The sequence below is a fragment of the Aulonocara stuartgranti genome (genome assembly GCF_965226115.1).
Source record: "Aulonocara stuartgranti genome assembly, chromosome: 12".
NCBI classification, from domain to species: Eukaryota; Metazoa; Chordata; class Actinopteri; order Cichliformes; family Cichlidae; genus Aulonocara; species Aulonocara stuartgranti.
The window spans coordinates 21,105,448-21,132,857 of NC_138948.1; the positions used below are offsets into that span (position 1 = coordinate 21,105,448).

The 27,410-nt window shown below is 40.9% G+C and overlaps 1 protein-coding gene across 3 annotated transcripts in view; it reads left to right on the top strand.

Moving 5' to 3' along the window:
- The first annotated feature begins 10,516 nt into the window (after positions 1-10,516).
- The window catches only part of pip5k1bb (phosphatidylinositol-4-phosphate 5-kinase, type I, beta b), a 32,332-nt gene continuing 15,438 nt past the window's right edge, over positions 10,517-27,410 (top strand). The window contains exons 1-6 of one of the 3 annotated variants that reach the window (XM_082554867.1): positions 10,517-10,793; positions 20,659-20,754; positions 20,855-20,917; positions 21,413-21,543; positions 24,552-24,669; positions 26,690-26,842. In XM_082554867.1, coding sequence (XP_082410993.1) covers positions 20,855-20,917; positions 21,413-21,543; positions 24,552-24,669; positions 26,690-26,842 — 465 coding nt within the window. In that variant the 5' untranslated portion in view covers positions 10,517-10,793; positions 20,659-20,754. Of the gene's footprint in view, positions 10,794-18,274; positions 18,554-20,658; positions 20,755-20,854; positions 20,918-21,412; positions 21,544-24,551; positions 24,670-26,689; positions 26,843-27,410 lie in introns of those variants that run through there. The other 2 variants (XM_082554868.1, XM_082554869.1) reach the window with 2 other exon arrangements.

Sequence of the window (27,410 nt, forward strand, 5' to 3'; positions counted from 1 at the left end):
GATATTCTTACCTTTTTCAAGTTCTGTTTTCAATAAATGTGTAAGAATGCAGCCGTGGAGGTTGTAACTTTTCAGTTGAACAGTTCCTCCTCCTCAAGTTGAAGCTGAACTACAGATTAGGAACTTTTATACCTCTGTGCCACACATAGCATTATACAGAAACAACCAATGATGATACAGAAAAATAACCAAGCCCTTTACTTGTGCAATCAAAAAAAAGAGAAGCTTATATCTGTGTTGACTAACCATGGATGTTATCGAATGACAAAAGGTGACCATGTATATTAAATTGCATAGGAGGACTTTTAATTCATATAACATTTGCTACATCTGGCAATTTTTTCTGCAATTAATTGTTTAATTGCAGGTTTGAATTTGCTGTATGTGTTCCCCTCTCTCTCTCTCCTGCTGCTTTCCTGTCACTATAAAAGGACAAAAAATAATGCTAATTTAAAAATGTAATGTGCAATTTTTATTAAGGATTTTCACAGTGAGAAAATCCTGCGTGCTTGTGTCTGCAAATCCTTTATAAAGTATAACCTTATATTAAATTGTAATTTAATGAATTGTGTATCCTGTGTATTGCTTGCCTTTATCTTGGTCCTGTGTAAAAAATGTGGAAATTGTTTTACACTGTTTAATAGGAGCACAGAGAATTTTTCACTTTTGCCTTCTTGCTGAGTAGCCATGCAAGTAGGCCAGGAGGGTGACCGAGAAAGGTAATCGTGTTTCCAGGATCTCTGTTTGAATTTACACGTACCTTATTTGTCAGACTTCAGTCTTTGTTTTTCTTTACATAATTGAGCACTTTTATTCCTTGACAGTTAGAAGACTGTAATGAAACAATCAAACAGTCATCTCAAATGCATGTGTAAGTTAGGTTGAGAAATGGTAATAATTTGATGCTAAGCTGTATCATTTGGAACATAAATACTTCATGAATACTTCAAAGAGTAAGGTGTGCTGCCGACAGAAAGTACATTGTGTGGGTTTGATCCCTTTTCTGGTTTGGTGCTGAAACTTCTTAGAAGACTCTTCTATTTCCTTGTTCTACCCAAACCAGTTGTGGCAGATAACTGGTCCGCCCTGAGTTTGTTTTTTTCAGTCTCAGTCTTTCCTCCCGACCTAATTTGTGTGCATTCATTTGTTTTTCAGGTTTGGTGCTGAAACCTCTTGTAAGACTATTTTCCGTGTATTCTTCTTTCCTTTTTCTTTCCCAACCATTTGTGCCAGATAACTGGCATGCCTTTAGTCTGATCTTTTAGTCTCAGTTCTTCCTCCTTAGCTAGTTCCCTTTGCCTCTGCTTTTTAAGCCCTCATCAGAGCCATCAGATAGTCTCTCACTACCTGTTCTGTCAGTCTACAGTCTTGCTTATACTGTTTGCTCGGTCTTGCCACTGCTGCCATGGAATATGGAATGCACAAAGTGCCAAAATGACTTAAATAAATACATAATTTAAATACTGAATTAAATGTGTTGTTAATTAATTCAAATAGGTATTGTAACTCCCTCCAAGTTGAAAAACAGACACAATGTGTTTTTGATTTTTACTGGCATTTATTGGACACAGGTGCTACCAACGATGCCGTGAGAACTGTATAAACCCAAGGTAAACAAATCAATAATCCTAAATCAACATTATCTCCTAAAAATGACAAAAGAGGAAAAAAGATACAAAAAACATTGGGTCAGAGACCCAGCCCTGTGACAGTAAGGAGACCTCTTGCTAATGCTTTGGGTTCCAAGTTTTGCTTGTAGCTGGTAACTAGCTTTAACATATAAGTGAGAGCTAGAGAGATGTTGGAAGGCTGTGCCAGCACTACTTCATTCTTTCTGACATGACACAAATCAGTGATTCAGATTTAGTACACTTTATTTATCTAAAATAGAGCAAAAGTTCAAACTGTTCTGATAATGCAGGGGTGATGTTTTGATTACTAAAGTTTCTGCTTTTTCTCATTTGTTCTCATCACATCGAAAACATTAGCTAAGGTTGCCTATGTCGCTAAAGATTATTAGCTAATTTCAGCTTTCTGAGTCACTGGTCTGCTTGTGTATCGCGAGTTACCAGTAAAGGAGCTGATGTGCTTTATTATTTTACTTGTAAAAGATTTCTATTCCTATTCTGGGCTTCATTTCTTGTTTACAGTACAGCTCCAGGTCCAGGTTATAGCGAGTCAAAGGGTGTTACTTATCTCTGTTCAGTAGCAGCCTGTATTCAGTCTGAATATTGGTGTAAATTTACATGGGTTTAAATTCAGTTTCAGTGTTACATTTAACTTTTGGGAGACAGCACAAAGACTGACAGAAGAGGAAAGAGAGGGAGAGAAAGGGAGAGAGCAATGGCTGTAGAAAACTCTTTTCTACGACTAAAATTGTAAAGGGAGTATAGCTTCTGTTTTCCCCATATTCATCTATGATGATTTCACATAACTAAGCAGTTTGCTATACTGATAGCAAATATGAATGCCCAACCTGCTCATATATTATATCGTATATTATCATCATAATCTGATCAGATTATATTACTATGTAATCTTGAAGTTAAATGTGTTTGTGCATGACCGTCAGTGCAAAGAAGAAGGGGAGGACAGAGCAGCAAGAAGCAGGTGAGTAAATGGGCAGATAATGAAGTTTGTGTGAAGACTGTAATGAAACAATCAAACAGTCATCTCAAATGCATGTGTAAGTTAGGTTGAGAAATGGTAATAATTTGATGCTAAGCTGTATCATTTGGAACATAAATACTTCATGAATACTTCAAAGAGTAAGGTGTGCTGCCGACAGAAAGTACATTGTGTGGGTTTGATCCCTTTTCTGGTTTGGTGCTGAAACTTCTTAGAAGACTCTTCTATTTCCTTGTTCTACCCAAACCAGTTGTGGCAGATAACTGGTCCGCCCTGAGTTTGTTTTTTTCAGTCTCAGTCTTTCCTCCCGACTTAATTTGTGTGCATTCATTTGTTTTTCAGGTTTGGTGCTGAAACCTCTTGTAAGACTATTTTCCGTGTATTCTTCTTTCCTTTTTCTTTCCCAACCATTTGTGCCAGATAACTGGCATGCCTTTAGTCTGATCTTTTAGTCTCAGTTCTTCCTCCTTAGCTAGTTCCCTTTGCCTCTGCTTTTTAAGCCCTCATCAGAGCCATCAGATAGTCTCTCACTACCTGTTCTGTCAGTCTACAGTCTTGCTTATACTGTTTGCTCGGTCTTGCCACTGCTGCCATGGAATATGGAATGCACAGAGTGCCAAAATGACTTAAATAAATACATAATTTAAATAATGAATTAAATGTGTTGTTAATTAATTCAAATAGGTATTGTAACTCCCTCCAAGTTGAAAAACAGACACAATGTGTTTTTGATTTTTACTGGCATTTATTGGACACAGGTGCTACCAACGATGCCGTGAGAACTGTATAAACCCAAGGTAAACAAATCAATAATCCTAAATCAACATTATCTCCTAAAAATGACAAAAGAGGAAAAAAGATACAAAAAACATTGGGTCAGAGACCCAGCCCTGTGACAGTAAGGAGACCTCTTGCTAATGCTTTGGGTTCCAAGTTTTGCTCGTAGCTGGTAACTAGCTTTAACATATAAGTGAGAGCTAGAGAGATGTTGGAAGGCTGTGCCAGCACTACTTCATTCTTTCTGACATGACACAAATCAGTGATTCAGATTTAGTACACTTTATCTGAAATAGAGCAAAAGTTCAAACTGTTCTGATAATGCAGGGGTGATGTTTTGATTACTAAAGTTTCTGCTTCTTCTCATTTGTTCTCATCGCATTGTTTCTCCACACAAAGTGTCATTTAACTTATCTATCCATGAACCAAATAACACACAATGACTCATTAAACTGCAGGAATCTCTTAAAGACGTAAAAACCTGTATGACCTCTAATTTCCTGCTTCTAAATTCAGATACAACTATCTATTGTACTTAGCCATGTGGTTTATAACCTGATGTTTATTCTTGATGGGATTATTTTGGTCTCTAGTAACACTGTGAGGAATCTTGGAGTCAGTTTTGACCAGGATATGTCCGTCAATCTGTATATTAAACAAATGTGTAGAACTGTTTTCTTCCAGATCTCTAATATTATTTCTCCCATGCTGGATTCTCTTTGTTGGCTTCCTTTTAAATCCAGAATCAAATTCAAAGTTCTTCTCCTCATGCATACATACAAGATCTTGGATAATCAGGCCCCATCTTATCTCAGTAACCTCATAGCACTGTAAGATCCCAGTAGAGCACTTTGCTGTCAGACTGCAGGTTTACTTGTGGTTCCTAGGATAGTAGTACAATGGGAGGCAGAGCCTTCAGCACTCAGGCACAGGTTCTGTGAAACCAGCTCCTAGTTTAGATTTGGGACTCAGACTCTCTACTTTTAAGATTAGGTGTAAAACCTTTCTTTTTGACAGAACATTTAGTGGCTATGGGCACTGGGCTAGATCAGGTGACCGTGAATCCTTCCTTAGTTATGATTCAGTGGGGGCTTTCCATGATGCACTGATCTTTTTTCACTCAGGATGTTTGTAGACACCACATAAGTTATTTTTGATCTGTAGCTCCATTTCACAGCGTGTCTTTACCGGACCTCGGCTGCGGGTTTCCCTTCAGCCATTGAGGAATAATGTGTGAACTGTGTTGAGGTGCTTCCCTATATCTTGCTCTGGTGTAAACTGTGGACATTATTTAGTGGGAGCACAGAGACACTTTTTCACTTTTACCTTTTGCCCTCACTGAGTAACCATGCGTGTAGACCAGGAAGGGGACCAAGAAAGCGTATCATGTTTGTGTAATCTATTTGTAAGTTGCATATTAAATATTTTTCAGACTTTGGTCTTTTTCATTATGTAATTGAGCAGTTGTATCAATTGATAATTAAATCACTATAATGAAACAATCAGTCATCTCGAATGAGATGTTTAAGTTACATTGTGAAATGCTAATATTTTGGTGTTGAGTTGTATCATTTGGAACATGAATAACACATTGTCAGCATTCATGCTTCACAAAGTAAGGTGTGCTGCCAACATTTTTTGGCTTCAATTGCTCTTCCAGTTTGGTGCCAAAACTTCTTAGAAGACTATTTTCCGTGTATTATTCTTTCCTTTTTCTTTCCCAACCAGTTGTGCCGGATAACTGGTGTAACCGGTTTCTGCTTCATCCCGCTGCAACAGTTCGGCCCAAACAGACTCCTCGACTCTGCGTTGTGTTGTGTTTTTAAAAAAGACAAGGAGTCTCTTATCGATCGTTGCCACTTTATTGCCTGAATGGAAACAATGGTGTATTATCAGTGCACAGGCTCGCCACACACCACTCCGCACAGCACACTACGGCAGAACATCTCGTTAGCATTCCGCTTTAGCATACAGTTTTACACAATAACAAACAAATGAAAAGTACATAAAACTGATGTTGGACATGTGTCCACTAAGCACTTATTAGACTCGGTGCTCGTCAGCTAATCAAACATGTTTTACGTGGCTGTACTACTTAGCTATATCGTGTGCGGAACAATACAACTCACCTCTCGTATGGCTACGGCAGACTGGCAGCGATTACTGCAGCCAGCCTCACCTAACCAGCCTCACCGAGAGGCTTAGCTAGTTCCCTTAAAAAGCCCTCATCAGGGCCATCCGATAGTCTCTCACTACCTGTTCTGTCAGTCTACAGTCTTGCTTATACTGTTTGCTCGGTCATGCCACTGCTGCCATGGTATATGTAGTGCACACCACATAAGTTATTTTTGATCTGTAGCTCTATTTCACAGCGTGTCAAAGTAGTGCCAAAATGACTTAAATAAATACATAATTTAAATAATGAATTAAATGTGTTGTTAATTAATTAAAATAGGTTTTGTAGCTCCCGCTAAGTTGAAAAACAAACACAATGTGTTTTTGATTTTTACTGGCATTTATTGGACACAGGTGCTACCAACGATGCCGTGAGAACTGTATAAACAACATAAAATAATCAATTTTCACAGTAAGTTGTTCTTAATGAAAACACATCTTGCAGTGCACACTCTTTACCCACAGGTGGAAAACTTCGTTGCATGTGTCTCCAAATCTGTACCAGGCACCAACTAAGAAAGGAAAGCATGCTGCCCTCTACCGAGTGTGGCGTGTAACTGAAAATACTGTCAACCCAAACAACAAACTGAACATTGGTTCCACCCTGGAAACATTCTGTAAAACCTTTAAATGTGAGTTTTTAAAACCAACAATGTATACATTACAATCTGATTTATTAAAAGTAAAGTATCTTAACTTATTTATTGCAACTTAAAACCATGAAATTATCTTAAACTGCATAACTGCTGGTGACAGCAGCCACAGGTATTAATAAATTAATTACATAAATAAATAATTAAATAACAATTAATGTCATTGAAAATCTTTTAAAAAATTTTTTATCATTTCAAATTTTAATTTATAATCACATTTAATGAATTCATTATCTGTTTCATTAAATAATTATTAATTTATTAATTCTTTAATGGTGTATTTCAGGGGTATTCAACTAAAATTTAAAGAGTTCCAGCTGGAGAAAATTTCTTGAAGCAAACATCACAATGTCTAATCACATAAACAGTGTGATAAATGTATCAAAAACATTTTCATTATATGTAGTATATAAAAAAATATTCTGTTCACGCAACATAGAACTAAACATATATGTTTGACTAGTGACATGTTAAATGCGCACATTAAAAATTTTAAAGTAGAGGTCCTTTTCAAAATAACAGAAAATAAGAAAATGATGCATTTTGAAATAAACTAACTACAGAAAAATTACATAAATGGAGGAAAAGCTTGTATTTCCCCTTTTGTGTTTTATTAGGCGATCAACCGACTGCATGTGGAGAACTCCAGCATTTACTCATTAAATGCTCTATTTTCACTTTCCATGTTTCTTTTTTTGCACAACCATATTTTTTCCTGATTTTTCGCTCCCTTTCTTCAATTCACTGTTTTTCTATTTTCTTTTTCTCCACTTTCTCCAGTGCTATCGTCTGTATTTCTCCCTTTTTTTTCTACATTGCTGTCTTTCTTCTTCTTTCTACTCTTTTCACATGTAACTCTACGCTGTCAGGGCTGCAGAGTCCAAGTGTTTAGCACCCGGAATGCACAAATTTAATTGACTGAGTGGCTGAACTTGTATCCAATTTGCCTGTGTTTCTTCAGCCAGAGAGCCGCTACCGTAAAGAGCAGAAAAACTGCACCAATTAAAATAGAAGCGCCCATCAGGTTTTAAATCTGTTTTGGTTGTGGGTCCATGTCTGTATGGGACAGCTTGTGGGTCTGGACTCAGACTCACAGTGTTAGTGACCTCTGATGTATTCAATTAATTCTTTTAGCACTCTAAATGAATTAATTTTATTGGTCAACCTCAGTCATCAAACTCAGGGGGTTAATCGAGGTTAATGCTGATTAAGTCAAAACCATTGTTTTGCCCTGGTGGCCATTCTTCTAGTGGGCATTTCTCAGTACCAAGTAGGCCAAGTGGCCCACTATAAAACCATTCTATACACTTTTACCAGATGTGTTTTCTGCTGTATGCAACCTTTTATGATTTGTTATTGTGGACCTGAGAGACCTCTTGTGGACACTTTTGAGTACTGCTGATAACGCAATCCAAAAACACAAACAATATTCTTTTGTATCAATCTATAATACTTCAAATTTAAAAAGTTAAATTATGCTTTACAATACACCCATACTCACCAGACACAGCACCGAAGTCAAGTTTCTCCAAATCTGACAGAAAAACAAATTCAGTCAGGGAAATAATTATTTGATCTCCTGCTGAATTTGCAAGTTTGTTCATATGCAAAGAAATGAAGTCTCTAATATTTTGGCAGCATCATTTCAATGCTGAGAGACAGAATATCAACCAAAAAAAAAAAAAAGGGGGGGGGGGGGGGGGGGGAGAACCACATTATATAAAATTTATGGATTGATTGGGATTTCATTGAGTGAAGTAACTATTTGATCCCCTACAACCCAGCCAGAGCTCTAGAAACCTTCCAGCCTCACCACCATCAGAGCCAGAGACAAGAGTGTAGACCTGCACAAGGCGGGAAGCGGCTACAAGACCCTCGGCAAAAAGCTTGGTGAGGAGACCGCTGTTGGTGCGATTATTCAGAAATGGAAGAAATATAAAATGACCATCAAACACCCTCAGTCTGGAGCACGATGCAAGATTTTACCTCATGATGTGAGGATGACTATGAGAAAGATGTGGTCAGCTGAGACTGGAGAAACACTTGGATGAGTGATGAAACATTTCTCTCACTGAAACATCCAGATGAACAGAATCAACCTTTTGGTCTCCATAAGGGTAAGAACTTGTGCTCTGGAAAAAGGATATTGGATGGATCATTAATAGTTTTATGAGCCTCGTGAACAACTTTTTTTTTTTTTTTTCAGTTTCATAGATAAATGAACTGACCCCTAGGGCCAGTCATTTGGATGTAATTTGCTTTTAAGGATTTTTCTTTCATAGTCTCTCTCCATTAAAATGAAAATACCATAAAAGTGTCTGTTGTTTTTTCATTGTCCTTGCATAACCAAAGTGCATTTGAGCTTCAGGGCACAAACTGATGGCTGGACATTCTCCTTGAGGATTTTCTGAGAGCAGAATTCATCGACCCATCACTTAGAGCAAATCATCCTTGGGGATCATTCAGATGGGTTTTTTGTTTTTGTTTTGCAAATTTAAAATGAGCCTTCATCTTCTTTTTGGTCAGTAGTGGTTTTCTCCTTAAACTCTCCCATGGATGCCATTTTTGCCCAGTCTTTTTTTTTTATTGTTGAATCATAAACTCTGACTATAAATGAGACAAGTGAGGCCTGCACTTCTTTAGATTTTGCTCTGTGTTGTTTTTTAAGGGTTTTTTCTTTTTTTTGGTATCAACTTGGATGAGTTGTTGGAGTAATTTCAGTAGGCCAGCCATTCCTGGAATTGACTGTTCTTCCAGGAATAACTGGGTGACATGATGCTTTCTTCCAGAACCAATAAGAATAGAAAGATAGATTTACATCACACCTGACAGCATATTTAACATATTTTGACTATCAGCAAAACAAGAAGTGCTAGATTGAGCAGTTAAAGAGAAAGTGGGTTACCATCAGAAAGTGATATACTAAAAAATAAATTACTAACTAAACTTGTTGAAAGGAAAGTGTTCAAAGACATTCCAGACTTTTAACAATTTCCCGTATCTAAATAGGGTAGTCAAGTATCATATATGTCAGTCAGTAATGACTCAAGAAAGTTACCTGAAAAAAGTTCAAACATTTGCTTTGAAGGGTTTGGTAAATCCTTTTCTGTCTATGTAGGATCTCTGAGCTCTGTGTGGTGTTCTTGGTTAGCTGATATCATAAATGAGCCATTTACTTGAATTAAACTGAGAAATTACATTGACAAAAATCCTCGGGTACCTTTTAAATGTACAGTAACTGATGCTGTTCTTTCTAAATGAAGTTTCTCCCTTTCCACCACACCCTTAGTCACCCTAAGCTGTGACATGTGTTGTTTGTAAGTGGTGGAGATTTTAGTTGCCATACTTTCTCATACATGTTTTCTTTTTAATAAAACAATCGCTTCTGCTACTAACACAGCATTTTTTTAAACTATGCCAATTTAATGCTTCTAACTTTGTTGATGGCCAGAATATTTGTAATATGATGATAGTCAGGTGAGATCTAAATTTTAACATATTTTATTTATTGTGTAATTAGAAGTTGTAAATATCAACTTCTTGTTTCCACAGTTTTTTATTTTGGGGGGGGGGGGGGGCTGCTGGTCTTTGGTTTGCTCCTATACACAACACCACAGAATCAACAACAACAAAGGTTACTAAAATAAAAAAAACAAAACAACTGTTAACATTTATTTGTTTTCTACTGTGATATCATTCATATTAATATCACCATGTTTCAGTGAGCCTGCTGTGACTGTGCACCTAACACAAGTCCACAGCTCTGGAGACACCGCTGAGAGCTGAGTGAACATTAAATGCATTCACACTCTGTATAGATGGAAGTATGCAAATTTTCAGACGATGTTTGCAGCACTGCATCCCAGCCTGACCGCAAAGATTTATCATGTGTGTTTCGATAAATAAATATTTGTTAACAGGATGAGTTACCCTCCAGTGAATTTGAAGATAACTTTATATTAATGTCACTTCCATCCCTTTTTCCTAGGGCGAGAAGCAGGGTACACCCTGGACAGGTCGCCAGTCTGTTACAGGGCTAACACACTCACATTAGAATCACTACCCTAACGTGCATGTTTCTGGATTTTGGGGAGGAACCCACGCAGACACGGGGAAAACACGCACAGCCGACACTGAAACTCTCCACCCTGGACCTTCTTGCTAGAAGGTGGATGGTGCCAGCACACAGCACCACCTGCTGCCCCTGCTGAACTTGGATCTAAATTGATGCTTAACGAAACTGTGAGATTTGCTGCTGCCAGCAGAGGGCGTGCTCGTGCCACTTTTCGTACTCGCTTGAATCCAGTGGCGCACTGAATGGCACGGCTGTAAAGAGGCAGGGCTGGGAGGCAGAGACACACGACACAGGTCTGCTCGGCAGAGGAGGAGGACTCAGTTCATAGCCAGCCTGCGGTGGAAATAAACGCTGCGTGTCCTACTCTAAACCGCAGTTTTGTATCGGTGGCTAGTCGCGTTGAAGAAACAGAAAGGTAAAGACTGCAGCAGCCGCTCAGACGGGAATATTTCCACAAGACTGCGCAGAAGAAGAAGACGATTACTGTGAGTTTGATGCGTCACACCAAAGATTCGTACAGACGAAAACAAAATGACAGTAGCCACCGACACAGATGTTCACCCAACATCTTTTACAACCTTGTGGACATTGTGTCTCACAGCGTCAGTTCTCAGGTGTTGTCACGACAGGTGAACAACTGCAGGTGTGCGAGTCAGCCAGCTGCTCCGTTTGTTGTCTGATAAAGAGGTGGAGGTGTCATTTCTCTGAATAACTCAGTTTAAAAAAAGAAAGAAAAGATATGTTCTGCCGAAAGAGTCATAATTTTAGATCTTCTTAACATATTCATGCTAAGTTCACGTGTGACATCAGGTGAATTCCATCCTTCACTCTGAATGTAAATCTTGTTGATTTTATTTAGATGAGTGCTGCTCTACAGTTCTGTCTTCCTTTATATATATTTTATAGCTGTTTTCTATTAAATGAAGTTTCCCCCCCTCATGTATCTGCACATGTGAGCCTGGGCTTGCACATTTACAGAGAAACAGACAGTTTGATGGGAAATGAGGCAAGCATAGTTGGAAGTTGTGCAACTGAGGATGGAGCAAGGAAAGTGTGGTTCGAAATGTGATGACAGTTAATGGGTGAAGTGATCTTTTTAACTTCCTGTGTGTGTTTTGAGAGCCTGGTGAACGACAATTAGATTTCCACATTTCATGGCCTGGCACGTGGATACACTTCTCAGGAACCTTTCCTGCATTTGACATGCAAAACACCAAATTTCTCTCTGTACGTGCTGGCCCGCGCCTCAGCATCTGCCACGTTCTCACTGCTCTTTCTACAGCGAGGTGCTACATTTCTCTGCTGGTATTTGGCAGCTGAGCTCCTCACAGACAGCCCCTTTCATCCCGATGCGCCTCCACACCAAAGGCCTGAGCTGCGACCACTGTGAAACAGTTTTAAGAGTCCAAAAGAAGAAGAGCCACAACCTGTAGGCTGCTTTAGATACTGTTTAGTTGCGGCTCAGCTAACGAGTTTCTTTTTTACGTGATATATGATTGACTTCACTGAGTTTTGCTTTGTTGCTGTGAATAATCACATGGAAAGCATAAGAGTGCAGTTTTCTCTCGGTTATGAGGAGCAGTTGATGATAAATTCCTCCTTTTGGAAATGCTTCTGGTGTTATTCACGTTGTGGTTCATAAAGCAACAAATGCTGCTCAAATATCTTCTCATTGGTCCTTGAGATATTGCAGAAATTAGACGCTAATTTGAATAATCAGTCAAATCTGACTAGCTCCAAGCCGGCCTATACTACAAAGACAAAGCATCTATATATAAATGTGTAATCTCTTCATTAACTTCCTGTTCCTGCTTCATTTGACTGGGAGACAGGTGGGGTTTGTCCAGGCTGACCAGCTTGCCGCAGGATTTTTGACAGGAAAATGGCTCATGCAAATCCCCTGCTCTCTCCTTGGGAGTAACACCTGTGCTCCTGTCCTGTGCTGCCTGCTGCCTTTGCACTGAAAAGAGTGAAAAGCATTTGTGCATTACATAATGTTTTCCATTTGAGTGGCAGCAGAAGTGCCTCAGCACCGCGAAGCCCAAACTGTCAACACAAATCATATTTGATGATTCTGTGACTTTCTGCAGTTTTGTGTCTTTCCCTGGAGTTTTACCGGATTCTTTCTTACTTCAGTAATTAAACAGAGGTACTTGTTTGCAGAGGGGCCTCACAGGGCGCTCATACAGCTTTTTTTCCCAAATATATGAGCACCCTGTGTAAAAAGGTAGCACAATTACCAGCTGTAGGGTTTTTAAGTTCAGTCTTGTGATATGACCAAAATAACAGGCATATGAGACTCATTAAGACAGTTACATAAGTCAGTGGTCTGAACATTAGCTTGCAGCGCTCTCATTCCAGATAATGGTTTGAGTGACCAGTGTGCCACACCCCTGTGTGCCACACCCCTGTGTGCCACACCCCTGTGTGCCACACTGGTCACATTCAACATGTTCAGATTAGAGAAAAAAAAAGTCTCACTGTGTTGTGAAAATGAAATCTGGTACCTGGTAATGTTTGTGTGTGTTCAGTGCGACCTCTCCTCCCACTACAGCCATTCTAGCTCTTCTCTCTGAGGATCCTCCCTCACTATTGTCTGCAGTCTGTTTTGAAGCTGTCTAACATGCTGCGCTCCAGTTGCAACGAGCTGAAAGCATAACGGGAGTGTTTGCTTTCTTTCTGGAGTTTGTCATCTTGGGTTATCCGACACCATGTCAGCCTTTTCTTGCTTCTCCTCAATGCTCCGCTGTAGCGAAATCCAAGCTAATTCCTGCTTTGTTGCTTGTGAAGTACTGAAGTAAGTGTAGTGAAGAGCAGTATTCTGCCCTTCAGCTCCTCATGGGGTTAAAACTGCTTTGTAGTTTTTCTAGTACAGTAGAAAAACTACAAAGCAAAGTTTCTGTTTGGAAATTTATTTACTTTTTTTTTTATTGGTTGGTCTTTTTGGTTAATCAATTGCTAAATTAACAATTTAATACACTGGGTCAAAGTGACCAAATACCAGAGCTGAAGTATCTTTAGTATAGTCTGGCTGTACATGTTTGAGGCAGATAATGGTATCATTTGAGAGTCTAAATATCCGACATGCACTAAGTTTCCGGGTTTAAAAAGTCTCCTTGGTTGTGAAGTTAACACGGACAGAGAAAATGAGCTAAATGGTATCCATCTATAATACAGATGACGGTGAATAAAACAATGTATGTCCTTCAAACAAGCCAGTCAGACACACTCGAGTCATATTTGGAGGTTTAGGCTCCATACGTCTGTCCAGCATGACCTCCTGAGCAGAGTGTGGGCTCGCCCTCTCTTTCTGTTCTGTTTTATTGTCCTCATTCACTGGCCAGGCTCCACTCGTGTCAGCACATACCACATAGGCCTGCTACTGACGGCCACCAGCGGCAGTGAGAACATTAAATCTAGAGTCTCTTATCTATTTTTGTGCCACACCCTTTAAACTTTGTGAGTTATAAGCAAAGAGGTAATCATCTCCCCAGGTGACTTGTTAGATACAGGAACTAAGAAAGAGGAAAAACCGCAAAGAGAATATGCGATAGGAACAGAAAAGTTCAAATTTATTAAATATGTTCAGGTTTGTCTGGCAGACCACGGCATCAAAAGTGTTTAGTTTAGTTTTTCTCTTCTCATACAAAGTGAAATAAGTCAAACTGATAGTTAAAGGGACACATCATCAATTGTACCATCTGATCATTTATTTTAGGCATGGAGCCCTAAAAAAGGCGTCTGTAGATCTCTTCACTTGCATTTCATGACAGTTCAGCTACATTCACATGTTGTTTGCCGAATGGAAAGAAAACCTCACAATATTCAAAGCGTTAATGTGTTATCTCCAGATCGTCACCCTCATCCTTGTTGCTCTTTTAGTTAAACCACTTAAATAGCCTTGAATTAGCTTCTTTTGTGCAACCCTCCATTTAAATTGATCGAAGTGTTGGATCTTATTTGGATATAAATGTGATGCATGTGTTTATTTTAAGCATGTTAGTGTTTTTTTGCTGTTTCCCCACTAAGTCAGTGGTTTGAAGTTCAGCGTGTTGTAATTATTGCTTGAAGAACGATGAAAAGATGCTGCTGAGTGGCAGCCGTTCTAGTGATGAAAAGCCAGGATGTCACAGCTTCTGCGACCAACTCAAACTTACTACAAACTTAAAATGACTTTCTAACCTCATACTTATAAATACAGAGACAATCTTTAAAAGAACGTCAGCGATCATCGCCGCGATGGTGTCTTCATGTACTTTGCAGCAGATGCAGAACTTCCCGGTATTATCGTTTTGATCTTAATGACCTCCAAACGGGAATTCCCATCTCTGTGGGCGAGCGGCACGTCAACACCAGCTTTTGAAAGAGTGGAAAAAAAGGAGACCTGCAGACATAATTGGCTCATAGTTCTTCTACACTGCATAACCATTAGTGGTTGTGTTGGCCGGTTGGAGGCTGCTGGCAGAGCGATCCGTTGGCAGCATCGCAGGAATTCCGATTATTTGGAGGTTGTGATGTTTTGTTGTTGTTGTTTTGGGCCGGCTGAGTCCCCTGTGGCCCCCTCCCACTCTCATGCCCTGATAATGACGAGGTTTGCGGAGGCCCACTTGGGGGACACTAGAGCGCCAGAGTGAGATGGCAGGAAGTAGAAATGAGTTGAGAGGATGGAGACGGTCGTCAAAGTATAAATCTTCTATTTTTCTTTTTAATTCATTCATTCATTTATTTTTTTAGTAACCTGTGACTTCAGGTCAATAAAGGCCTGGCCATATACTCCCCTTTTAATCATGTGATAGTCTACTTCAGAGAAGTACATCATTTATGGATTCTCAGAAGTAGAGCATTTACGTTTGTGATATGCATAGGTAATAAAACGGCTTCTCTCGGCTTAAAGGGAAATATGAGGACCTTTGGACTACAGTGCAGGCTTTAGTAAAACTGACATGGGCAAGTCTGTCTCCTATTGTTTCTGTTCCATATGGTAGCGATATCCATGGGCCTTGACGTTGGGAGCAGAGGCTCGCTGTGGTTAGTTATCACTGGTAGTTAAGCATAATAAGCCTGCTGTAGTACGTTCTGTACAGCCGTGCTGTACTGTACCGTCCCATCGGAGCAGCGTCTCTGCTTCTGTGTCTTTAAAGAACATTGTCTCTGTTTTCTGTCCATTAACTCATCTCTATGTTTCTCCCCACCTCCCCCATGCCCTCAGCCGAATCATGTGACACACTGGACACAGAGGGTGACCTCCTCCTCACAGCTTCTCATGCGGAGTGGAGCTAGAACGAGACGCTCTCTGAATTACAAATACACCGAATCTTCTCCCTGGGTTTCCTCTTGCTCAAGTTATCTTATATAATGAAATGGAGACATTTTTTGTGACTTTATTACCACAGATTTATCTCTTCTCTCAAGAAAAGGGGGTTTACATAGAATAAAACTTGATATAACTCCCGACTACACGTTTACAAGACAGCTTTTCAGAATCTCTGCCTCTCGCTGTCCTCCATCTTTTGTCCTACGTCCCTCGCCCCGTGTAGCTTGTTTCTTCTGTTCATGTTGCATTTCAAAGGTAAGGCCACTCTGTAGGTGTAATCCCACCCGCCTTCTTTTCTGCTTTATTTCTTGTCATCAAAAGGTCAAACACCATGCTAATATGCAACACCACAGAATAAAATGTAGGTTTAGAGATGAACGCATGGTCAGGGGAACATCACTGTGCTCACATGCACACTGCCGAGCTCACTGAAACATGTTTTTTTTAGGATTCAGAAGGATGCTGTGTTCAGTACACGCTGTACGCTCCGTCTTGTGTGATTGATGGTAGCTGCTTTCAGTGAAGGGAGCTCCCATTTTTTTACACTTGTGTCAGGGCTCTCCTTGCAGCATGAAGATGTTAAAACAGATCGGTGTTTGTTATTTTGTAATCCAAACAAGCTCTTCTGGTAACTTTATCAGTGTAAACCTCATGAATAGACCTCAGTGTTCAGTGTTTACTTTCCATCAACATCTAATACATTATGCACATGTTTACTATAGACTGTATCTAAAAGATGGCCATAGCCACTATGGCTTTCTTCGTTGGGTAGTGGAGTGCTGTTTTTAAAACGTCAGCACATTTTATCAATCAGTCCTGGTTGTTTTGAACCCCAGGTGACCATGTTTTAACAGGAGACTGCAGTGCTCAGTTATCAGCTAATGTTAGCAAGTTCCACCTATAGACTGTATTGTGGTGCATCACACAGCCATCAATACCTGTACTTGCAAATTAGTGTAAAGACATCAAAAACATTTTTAAAAAGAGTAAAAAAATTGGAGAGCCCACTTTCTGATGTGCTGTTAATATAAATAACAGCACATTAAGCCATATTAGTTTTAGATATTCACCTTGAAAATGCTCCAAAAGGCACCAACACCACAAACTCTGGAGATCCAGGTCAGTATTGTCACAGTTTTTTTGTACCAGCTGATTATTTTAAGATGGAAGTTTAATTTCAATCGACTTGTTTTCAGAGATGCTGGCTTTCAGCCTGGAGGTTGCCCCTTCATGGTAACATACAGGCTTAATATCAGTAATTAACCGAAATATTTTCTTTCAGCTTGACCTGTGTCTTTTCATTTAGCCACGCTTTTTGGCCACTTTTGCCATCAAAAGTCACGTAGCCTACCTGTATCTTACTCCAGCCTGTCGGCCATCTTTGTGGGCTGCCGTTTTAGTCTGATTTCATCATGTAGCCTTCCTGCTGCACACATACGCAAACACTTGGAAAGCTCTGCAGTGCTGCATAGTGCCTGGTGTTCAGGGACAAACACTACTCTGAAGCAGCATCACAGCTTTTACATCTGAGCAAAGATGAAAAGAAACGTACCTCCAGAGCACGTCGTAAAATATGGAACACAACGTGCCAAAAACAGGTCAAAATGATACCTGGCTTCTTTTATAATGGCTTCTTCTGTTGTGTGTGTGTGTGTGTGTGTGTGTGTGTGTGTGTGTGTGTGTGTGTGTGGCTGTGCATTGGACCAGAAAACCTATATGTATCTATACATGCTAAACTGTAGTTCTTCCTTGCTGTTATGGTCTTTGTCTGCCTTACTGTATCAAGATGGGGGAAACAAAGTCCTTAGGTAATCACACTGACACACCAAAAGAGCACTGGTATCAAAAGTATAATGATCACTGCCCCACATGACAGATGCATACAGACAATGAGCCTTTTCTCTGTGTATTTATTGGGAATATTGAGTATATATTTTTTGAATGCCCTACATCCCGAGTTTCTGTGAAGGATGAGAGCATTTAAGTTGATGAAGCTGATCCCCTTCAGGCTGACTAAGCTGGCTCCCCGTGCATCTTCTTGATTGTATCCACCCAAATCCAGATCTCGGTGCTTATCTAACATCTGAGTTGTGGGATTGCATGGGTCATGAAAGCCCAGCAGCCCAGTCCTTGAAGCTCAGCATTGCTGCTCTGCTATTGATTTTCCATTATGTCTCCAATCTGCAGCAGTAATCCAATAGTATCCGGGGACTGAAGCAGAGCAAAAGGAACCCATATGTGATATCTCTGGAGATGGAGACTGTGGGAGCCTTGTTGACTGAATACCTCACAGCCTTGAAGTCATAGTCAGATGGTTTTGAAAAAGATTGTGATCCAGATTGTCCTAATTTTAGCCTAGCTATTCTACTGAAGGGCACTGGTAGATATAGATCATTTTGAAGAGAGTATAATTTCCGTAGCATGGTTAATGATGTGTTGATTGATCTGCCTGACCACTGCCTTTATTATTACTACTGGTTTGCCCGCTGGGATCATTGAGGGAATATTAGCACAGCTACTTTGAGTTTTTGACAGCTTAGATTTATTCAATCTGCATAATCATCATACCAGACAGCCCACGTCTGCTCTCTGCAACATATTTTCCTTTCAAGGACTGCCTTGGCTGCAGAGTGGCTATTTGACTTCCACAGGGGCAGAATGGCAGCCTTGGCAATAACCCCGAAGCCGCGGAGGAGATACGGCATGAGAGCCAGTGTTTGAGCTGCACTCAAGTGTGTTTGTTTGAAGGGTGGTAGAGTTTCTGACAAGGCTGTAGGGACGAGTGGGAATGGAGTTGTTTACGTACAGTGAGGCTCAGGGAGAGATGAGAGGTAAATGCAAAGTTTTAGAAAGAAAACCAAAAACAAAAAAAGCTTCACAAGAAGGGAAGGACACGGTGCTCGAAAAGTAACGTTTCATAATGAAGTTGTGGTAAGTCAGGGAAAAAGTTTAATGTTTTACTAAATGGCTTTAATGTCTGCGTTTAGTTTATCAAGTTGTTGAAAGCTGATCCTGGAATGACATTTCCTGCATTGCTTAGGAATTTTCTTCAGGTCATTGCAAAGTCTTATCGTAACATAGGCTATCTTTGACCTTACTTGCTTTTTCACAAAGGCATCGAAATATCAACTCCCTATGCACACGCCTGTGTGAGTTTTCCATTCAGACTCAGGCTTTCATGTACTAAGTTTCCTTTTTATTGACCCGTTGGATCACTTTCCCCATTTGGTTCTCGCCCAAGACCACAAATATCCACATCCACTGTCTACCAGAGGCATTGATTTAACAAAGCTGCGTTTTTGTGTTAGCGAGGTCGTCTAATGTAATTGTGAAACACGAGGTATTGTGTTACACGTGTACAGTGTACTCTTGTTTTCCTCGTTAGAGTCCTGTGTGAGTGGCATTTACCATGGGATGGGAGTGTTTGACAGCGGTGAGACGCTCCTGATTAGGATCCTCCGTCCATTTTTACCGACCATCTGTCTGCCTCTCTTTTGTTGAGAGGTGAACAAGAGACCTGCTGTTGTTCACTGCAGCTGCGGGCCTCTCGTGGATTGTTCTCGAAGCAGTCTGTTAGAGTACCAGCTGGGTTGTGGGGTCAGGTGAGGGAGAGGTGGCTGGAGCGCGAGAGAGAGAGCGAAAGAGAGGTCCGCACAATTCATTTTGACACTGACACTCAGGCCGGTGCTGAGCTGAGAGCCAGACAGGCCTGCCTACGGGCTTATTAACATTCCTCAGGCTCAGGGCACATAGTGTAAAGGCTCAGGTGGATCAACACCTCATTACACTGACTGACGAGGCTCGAGATCAATAACAGGATTTTATGACAGACGTGAGCTTTACAAAAAACAGGAGCTCGCACAAAAAACCATATTGGGTTTGTTGTGTGAGCGAATGTGCTCGTGTCCTTTTCGTAAGGAAGGAAATTGTTTTTAAGGTGATATAAAAGCTATGAATGATTCACAGAGGCAGAATAAGACCGAGTAAGCCTCTAGCCAGGATGGTCTCTGTGGTCTGTGCTATTGTCTCTTATGTGTTTATAGCAACAGAGAAGCTGGTGTGCAGATTAGGAGCCAGTCTGGAGATAAGAGCTGAGTGTCTGCTACACTCTCAATATCTGAATCTCTGCGTGTGAGCGTATTTTCGTCCAAGTGCACCTTACTCCATTTGGAGACTATTTCCAACAAAGGTGCAACATATTGCGAGGATTTTACTTTGCAAGAACCAAACACAAACAAGACTTTTTCAATTAGTGTTCCACTGCATGGCGATGATGTGATGATGATGTGACAGCTGGTCACAAAACAGGTGACTGCAGGGCATGAGGGCAGCAAGACATTGTGCGATACTCAAAGCTCCAGTAACAGCAGGCGCATTTATATGCAGGTGATGTGGTGACTGCAGCCTTGCGAGAGCTTGTCAAAGTCCAACTTTTGCAAGTGCTCTTACTCCTCACTTCTTCTCAGTGTGTCCTGAGGCAACATTTAAATGACTTACGCCACTCTGTCTCATTTTCTCTGGGAGTGTTAGTGGAGAAAAACAGACACATTTTAAGGAGGAGTGGAAAATTCATGGAGAGCATACGTAGAAACAAGACAGACTGGTGCTTTGTGGCTCAGGGAGGACTTGGATGAGCTGTAAGCCGGGCAGTGACACGCTGTGCAGCTCCACTCCTTTATGAGGTGTTGTTCTGCACGTACAAAGTCTTGAATATGGAGGCAATATGAAAACAGAGAAGCCGGCGATTAGATTAAAGTGTAACAAGATTTCTGTATCTGCACGCTGTGATTTGTGAGGTGGTGAAGTGACAGGCAGGAAAGGACTGTTTCTCCAACACGGCACTCGAGCAGAACTCTGATGTTTATTACAAAACACAGATGTACATCTCATGAGTCAGGAGTGACTATCAGAGTTAAAGTGCCTTTTTTATCAGGTGGAGATTAGCAGAATCAGCAAGATTCACTTACTTTAATGCAATGTCAGTGCCTTTTTAAAAATATTTTATAGTAACTTACTGGGCACCCGTTCTCTTACAGAAGGTCCTGTGACAACTCCTGATGATTGCTCAGCCTGACAATCAAGAGCTGCTGCCCTGATTGCTGCTCGTCAGGCACAGCTTTTCATTAAGCAAGGTATGCTTTTGACTGCTCAGTAAATTTTAGAGTGATACGACAATTGACAAGAATTACGGTGTTATAGTTTGTTGCCTGAATGACTTTGTGTCACTTTTAGATGTCTACGGCCACAGAAAATGGGACAGGAGGGAATCGGAGCTCAGAGAAAACCTACAAGAAGGTAAAGGAGTGTGTTTGGTAACATTTTCATGTTATGATGAATATGAGCACGATCCCTTAACATTTAATGCTGCTGTTTAGAGTCAGCTTTTGCTTCTGAGCCACTCGAGTCCCTTAACTCCTTCTGCAGCACATTATGTCGTGACCCTCCCACAGCCAGCTGCCAGCAGTCAGTCAAGTGCTGGGTACATTTGTTTTCTTTCTTGTACTGTAGACGTCACTCCTTATGGAAACATCTCTCTCTTTTCTTTTCTTTTAAGATTCACCCATAATGCATTTCTTTATACTAGCTACCTCTGTTCAGGTTTGGGGAAATATGTTTTAGAGGTGTCATGCAATAAAAACACAAACTGGATTTGTGTCCAAGTCTGCAAGTGCAGTTGGATGTGTTTGTGTGGAAATTCTCATATTTCAAATCAAATCAAAGGGTAAACAAGGGAGCAAGTGTGCCACGGCTAGACTAATGTGATATTTTCTTTTCGAATTTCCCATCCAGACCACATCCTCGGCGTTAAAGGGAGCCATTCAGCTTGGTATTGGCTATACAGTGGGAAACCTCACCTCCAAGCCTGACAGAGATGTTCTTATGCAAGACTTCTATGTGGTGGAGAGTGTCTTTCTGCCCAGGTCAGTGATCCCACACGCACATCCACAGTGTTACATTCACAGAAACACTCTCTCAGCATATGTGTTTTTGTGCGTTGAAGGTTTGCGTCCTTGTCGCGTAAGCTCAAGGTTATTTATCTGCAGGACTTGGTGAATAGGAGAGCTGCTTCGTAAAAACAGACTGTGTGTAGGTTGGCTGTGAATGAATGAATGGGAAGTGAGTGAAGGGCACGCTTCGCCTGGACGGCCTCCGCAAATATTATATGTTTGGATCTCGAATGAAAAACATTAACCGCTGTTATTAATCCCGCTCGGTGGAAACTACATGCGCTCGAAATCCACTCCAAAGAAAATGTGGTACCACCTCAAACTGCCAGCGTCATCATTTATCAACAGTTTTGCTAGTCTAAGTCATGACGCAGGGATAAAACTATTCTAGTGGATTATCTTGCCAAGAACTGTGGAATCAGCTTACTGTGTGCCTCTTAACTGCCACAGAGCAAAACGTACGGCGGCGCGCCGCTGAGCTATCTTCAAAATTACATCATCAGCTCAAAGAAATGCTTTATATAATCTAAAGCAGGACGAGGAATTCATCGAAAGTGTTGCCTTATGTCCACACATATGGTTTATTAACACACAGCTGATGCTGCGGCACATACTTTATCAGTTTTTGTTTTCTTTTAGAGCTGTAGAGGAACTACAAAAACAAATTAAATCAGGAGCAGCTGAGCAAAAGATGTCTATTAGTTGCTGTTTGTCCATCCCAGTGTAAATACATCCAAGGTCATTCAATGTTGTGTTTAACCCTTGGACGTCAGGAGGAGAATTACAGTCCTATCAGGATGTACTTTGTGGTTTACCTTAGAGATGCTGCACCAGGATATGCAAACTGGGCATGGTTTATGCAAACCTCCTTCTGGCACGCACACCAGTCCTGCTCCTCAGCAACAGCCAAACAAAGCTCTTGTTGTGTTTGACTGATAAAGGCCCTGATGACTTTCAAGACTTTGATGAAAACTCCACATCTCTCGCTGAGACCAGTGTTGCCAACTTAGCGACTTTGTTGCTATATTTAGCGAGTTTTCAGACCCCTTAGCGACTTTTTTTCTAAAAAAAGTCGCTAAAAACAGACGTGAAAGCGCGTATCGCTTTTACTCTCAACAAGCAGCGGGTGCTGTAACGCAGTCAGTTCTTCTTTTACTCTTTTACTCTTATGCTGTTTTGTGGATCACAAGGTTTAAAACTACTTATAAACACACACACAAAGTAACTCCACCAGAGTGCCTATTTCGGGTCACTTTTGCCGGTCCAAGCCCGGGTAAAGAAGCAGGGCTGGAATTGTGACATTAAAAAAAACAATAATTGCTAAAAGAAATTTAATTTGTAGTTCTAAATAAACTCTAAATGCATTTAGGACGGTTTTTACTCACTTTATGTCTCTTCCACGATGTTATTTCTCTCTCCAACAACATAGGTTACAATTTAGATTAGCATGACCAATTATGCAAATTAAGCGATGACATCATTTAGCGACTTCTAGCGACTTTTAGGACAACCAATAGCGATTTTCCTTACTGAGGAGTTGGCAACACTAGCTGAGGCTCTGAAGCGCAAAATGACGAGCGACAATTGGTTTAAAATGAGGCTTGTTTCATCCAGCCCAAGTTTGAATTAAAATGAAAGTGGTGGCAGTCTCCAGGGCCACCTTTTTCACAGGGGGAGAAAGAATCTAGGCCATGTTGTTAGGAAGAAAATAAAATTACACAAGACAGAACAAACAGAGTGTAATGAGTGAGGGGAGAAAATGAATGTCTTACATCTTTATTCTGACATAACAGTTTCCTATTTTATTCTTTCTGCTTTCCCTCAGCATTTATCTTCTGTTCTGTAATAGCACACAAACCCTTCTCTTTCCTCCCACCGCAGGACTACCCTGAACAAGTGACTAAACGATGGAAACGGAGATGTCGCTTTGACTCCCACACGCTTAATTTTCAGTTTGTCTCACACCTTTCCGCAGACTCACGCAGACACAGAGAGGGAGATGAATCCCTGATTAGACTGAAATTTTTCCGGGCGCTTGTGTTGCTTAATGTTTTTTTTCTTTTAAGTAGACTCTCAATCAGTGGCAAATGATTCCCGTTGTCCTCGCGCACTAAACAAACCATTCAAATGCCATTGTTGCGTGATCACAGATATAGTGTTACACCTGCGCCTTGCCTCCGTGTCACTGAATATAGCACACGCAGGGAACAACAAAAGGGCCTCTCTACCCAGAGCAGCTTCCAAGTAACCAGATTTAGAGGTGCCCTGGGAAACAAAACCTTTATTAACCTATTTCTGCAACTACAAAACTGATTCCAATGAAAGTTTAGCTTTAAAAAAAGACTCGACGGCTGACTCACGCTACCCTTATCCAATGTGCTTACAGGATTATGGGTTAGGTTAGTTAGAAACAGGGTCAGCCTTTGTCGAAGCCCGTCTGGAAACGTCTCCCACTCCACGCTTGGCAAAAAACAAAAAAAACATGCAGGTTATTGTGTCTCATTTTGTTTGGTTTTAAACCTTTTTATTTGAGCCATTTTCTCCCCATTTGAGCTGAAGTGCATGTTTTTTATTTGGTATTGTTCGATCCAGTAATTAGAGCCATCTTCAGTCTCCAGGCGAAGAACTCTATACAGACCTATCTCTGTTAGCACAATGCTGGTGGATCTGGGTTCCCATAGAGGACTTACTGAAGCCTGTTCAAGCAGGAATGGAAGAAAATACAAGGGCCCTCTGATAAAATTACCCAGAGTCAATAGCGTAGATACCAGGCACAAAGATTAGGTGCTGGTGTTCATTTCCCGCGGTAGTGCCAGTTTTCCAGGGGGCGCGAGAATGCATCTGTGTTACTGACACTAACATGTTTCCTTTTGTAATGTTAAAGCTTCTTTTTTAAATTTCATGTCAGTTAGTGTTGAAAGATGTATCTAATATACCCGTTTGTGTGTTTGTCTCATCTTGTCTTGGTCAAATATTACCAGTGAGGGAAGCAACCTGACTCCAGCACATCACTATCCTGACTTCCGCTTCAAGACGTACGCCCCGCTGGCCTTCCGCTACTTCAGAGATCTGTTCGGCATCAAGCCAGATGACTACCTGGTAAGACTAAAAACCTGGCAGACCTTGCAGGTCATTATTTGTGTTCATGCTCATAATCCAGACCTCAGCTCCGTCTGGATCACCACCTCATTTGTATGGAGCCATGCCGCAGGAAGCAAATCTAGTGCACTCTCATTTCTCAGCACAGCAACTGAAATTAACCTGCTGGTCCTATTCAAGGGGGTAAAAAAAGGTCATTTTAAGTTTTTGCTTTCAAGACTTAAAGGAAAAAAAAAAAAAGGAGATTTAAGAAAATATGCTGAGTCACTTCCTGTCACTGACTGCCTGCCCAGTATTTCCCTGCACATAACCCGCATAAACTCACTGCTGTTTATGAGATTAAACAGAGATCATTTTTATAAATTAGTGAGATCTATGACATTGGATTTTGATTTTTTACCTGTTCCAGCCTCGATGCAAAGCTCAGCTAACTGCTTGCTAGGTGCTATAACTTCACATTCAACGTAAGGTGTTACAGGGGCATAAATGCTGAAATCGCATCATTTTAAGGCTGTTGCTAGGCGGTTGCCAGTCTACGTAATGACGTAGATGCATTTTTAAGATGTTCTACATGCCAAGTTTGATTTGTCATCTCCCTGGTTGTGTAGGAGGAGTGGGCAGCCAAAGAAACAACCACACAGGCTGAGATTTCCTGTGTTACAGCGAGATTCACCTGGTTCTTACATGCACACGTCACAAACTGACATAGATAATCAGTTGTAAGTCTGATAAAGAAGAGAGAATTCCTCGTTATTTTTGTCTGTCTGGAATTTCTTTCCACCAACTAAATGCTGACTAATGTAGAATCCAATAGGTTCAGTAATGCTGCAGTCCCCAGGAGGGTGAAGTCAAGGCAAAACATTGGGGTGGTGGAGATACTGGAGCTAATAATGACAGAGCATGTGCCCTCATTAGCACAGCTGTAATCCTCACACATGCAGTGATTTCCCAGCAGACTCACAGGTGCACATTTTGACATTTAGACAGAAGCATTTTGTGTGATTCATGTTTTTGTTTTTGCTCGTTTGCACGTGTTTTTGTCTGTGAAAATATTCCCTGGCTGAAGTCTTTGGTGTTCATTTCAAACGTTTGACAGTTCTAATTTAATGCTAAATTGATACTCTACCTGTATATAAATAAAATTAGATTTCAAAAAGGTGTGATTTCCTCTGACCTTTATCCTGCTGTGGCGGCATCTTCCTGCGTTCCTTATGCCTCGAAGTCTTTCCTAAACCCATCAGGCTACATTGTTCCTTTTGATGGCCAGATTCTTTTCTGCATAAATGAGAGACAAAAAGCTCCAGAAGAGAGTCGGAGATTAAAAAGTTATTTCAAGGCCGAAGAGGGTTGATGGCATAAGGCCCGCCAGCGTTGAGGAGTAGTGCTAATGACTGATGTCCTTGAGGTGATGATGAATTCATTCAGGCGGAGGCCACACTGCGGTGTCTAATTAAGAGAGAATGTGGACACGCATACACAGCCAGCCTCAGTGCAAATGCAATAAAGTGTGGATGTGTTTGTGCTGGTAACGCAACATGACTGTGGATGGTCATCAAGTGGAAGAGTCTCTGGAGAGGGAGAGTGGATGCCTCCAGTGTTTCTCTCTTTTGAAAATGTGGCTCTCATAATGCACTGATTAATATCTAACGCTTCTCTACAGTCTTGCGGGTTCTTGTATGTAGATGGGCACTGCGGGACAGAGGCTCTCGTTTCTTAGCAGGAAGATTCACATGTCCGTGGGCGCCTATAAAGTTTGACAAACAGATAAACAGTAGACTGATGTGAAGCAGAGCTGGCATTAATGGAACAATAAAACAATGTAGACAGCTTTCTCCGATACGCATGTGAACAACTGTAGACTTTGGGGCTGATTTTTCATTACAAAAGCGGCCCTCCAATTTTGTGGCACCAGCCGAGGGACCTCTGTTTCCTGCTCTGCTGCATGCAAAGCTATACCATAAAGAGTTGATTTGTGAATTTGATGTATTAGATATGAAATGTTTATGGCTCTCTTCCTCAGTACTCCCTGGTAAACGAGCCTCTGATTGAGCTGGTCAACCCCGGGGCCAGCGGCTCTCTCTTCTACCTGACCAGCGACGATGAGTTCATCATTAAAACCGTTCAGCACAAGGAGGCCAAGTTTCTCCAGAGGCTGCTACCTGGATACTACATGGTGAGAAGTTTAATGTTACTTCATTACAGTTCGTGATGGCATGTGAAAATTGTTGCTGATTGGTGTCTAAAACCCGCTCGGTGTTAAATGAGTGATTACTCATGAGATGCGTCAGAGGCAAAAATGAGATGGAGTGAAAATGCCCTTTAGCTCCTGCACTAGGAGCCTGAATAGCAATTCAACTTGACTGAGGACAGTGGCAGTTGCATAGATAAAAGTCCAAAATTTGATCAGTTCATTTTGTTATTCATGTTTTTATTTATTGCATCCACATTCTGCTTGACATCAGTGAAGCATGGAGTGTACATGGTGCCAAGTTTTCCACATATGGAGTTTAAACCATACGCAGTCTTCCCCTTCCAGTTAGTCCTCTTCTGCAGCAATTCGCCACTTCTATTCACCGCTTGCTATTTTTAGATATATCCTTTCATAGAAGTGCTGTTCTGACCACTTAAACTTGTGCTCCAGTAGTGTGTTTTAGATCTGATCCACTGTGTCAAAACGGCAACCCTTCACTTGAATGTTTTCTTTTTGGAGAAGAAGGTAAAGTCGCAGGGAACCATATCCG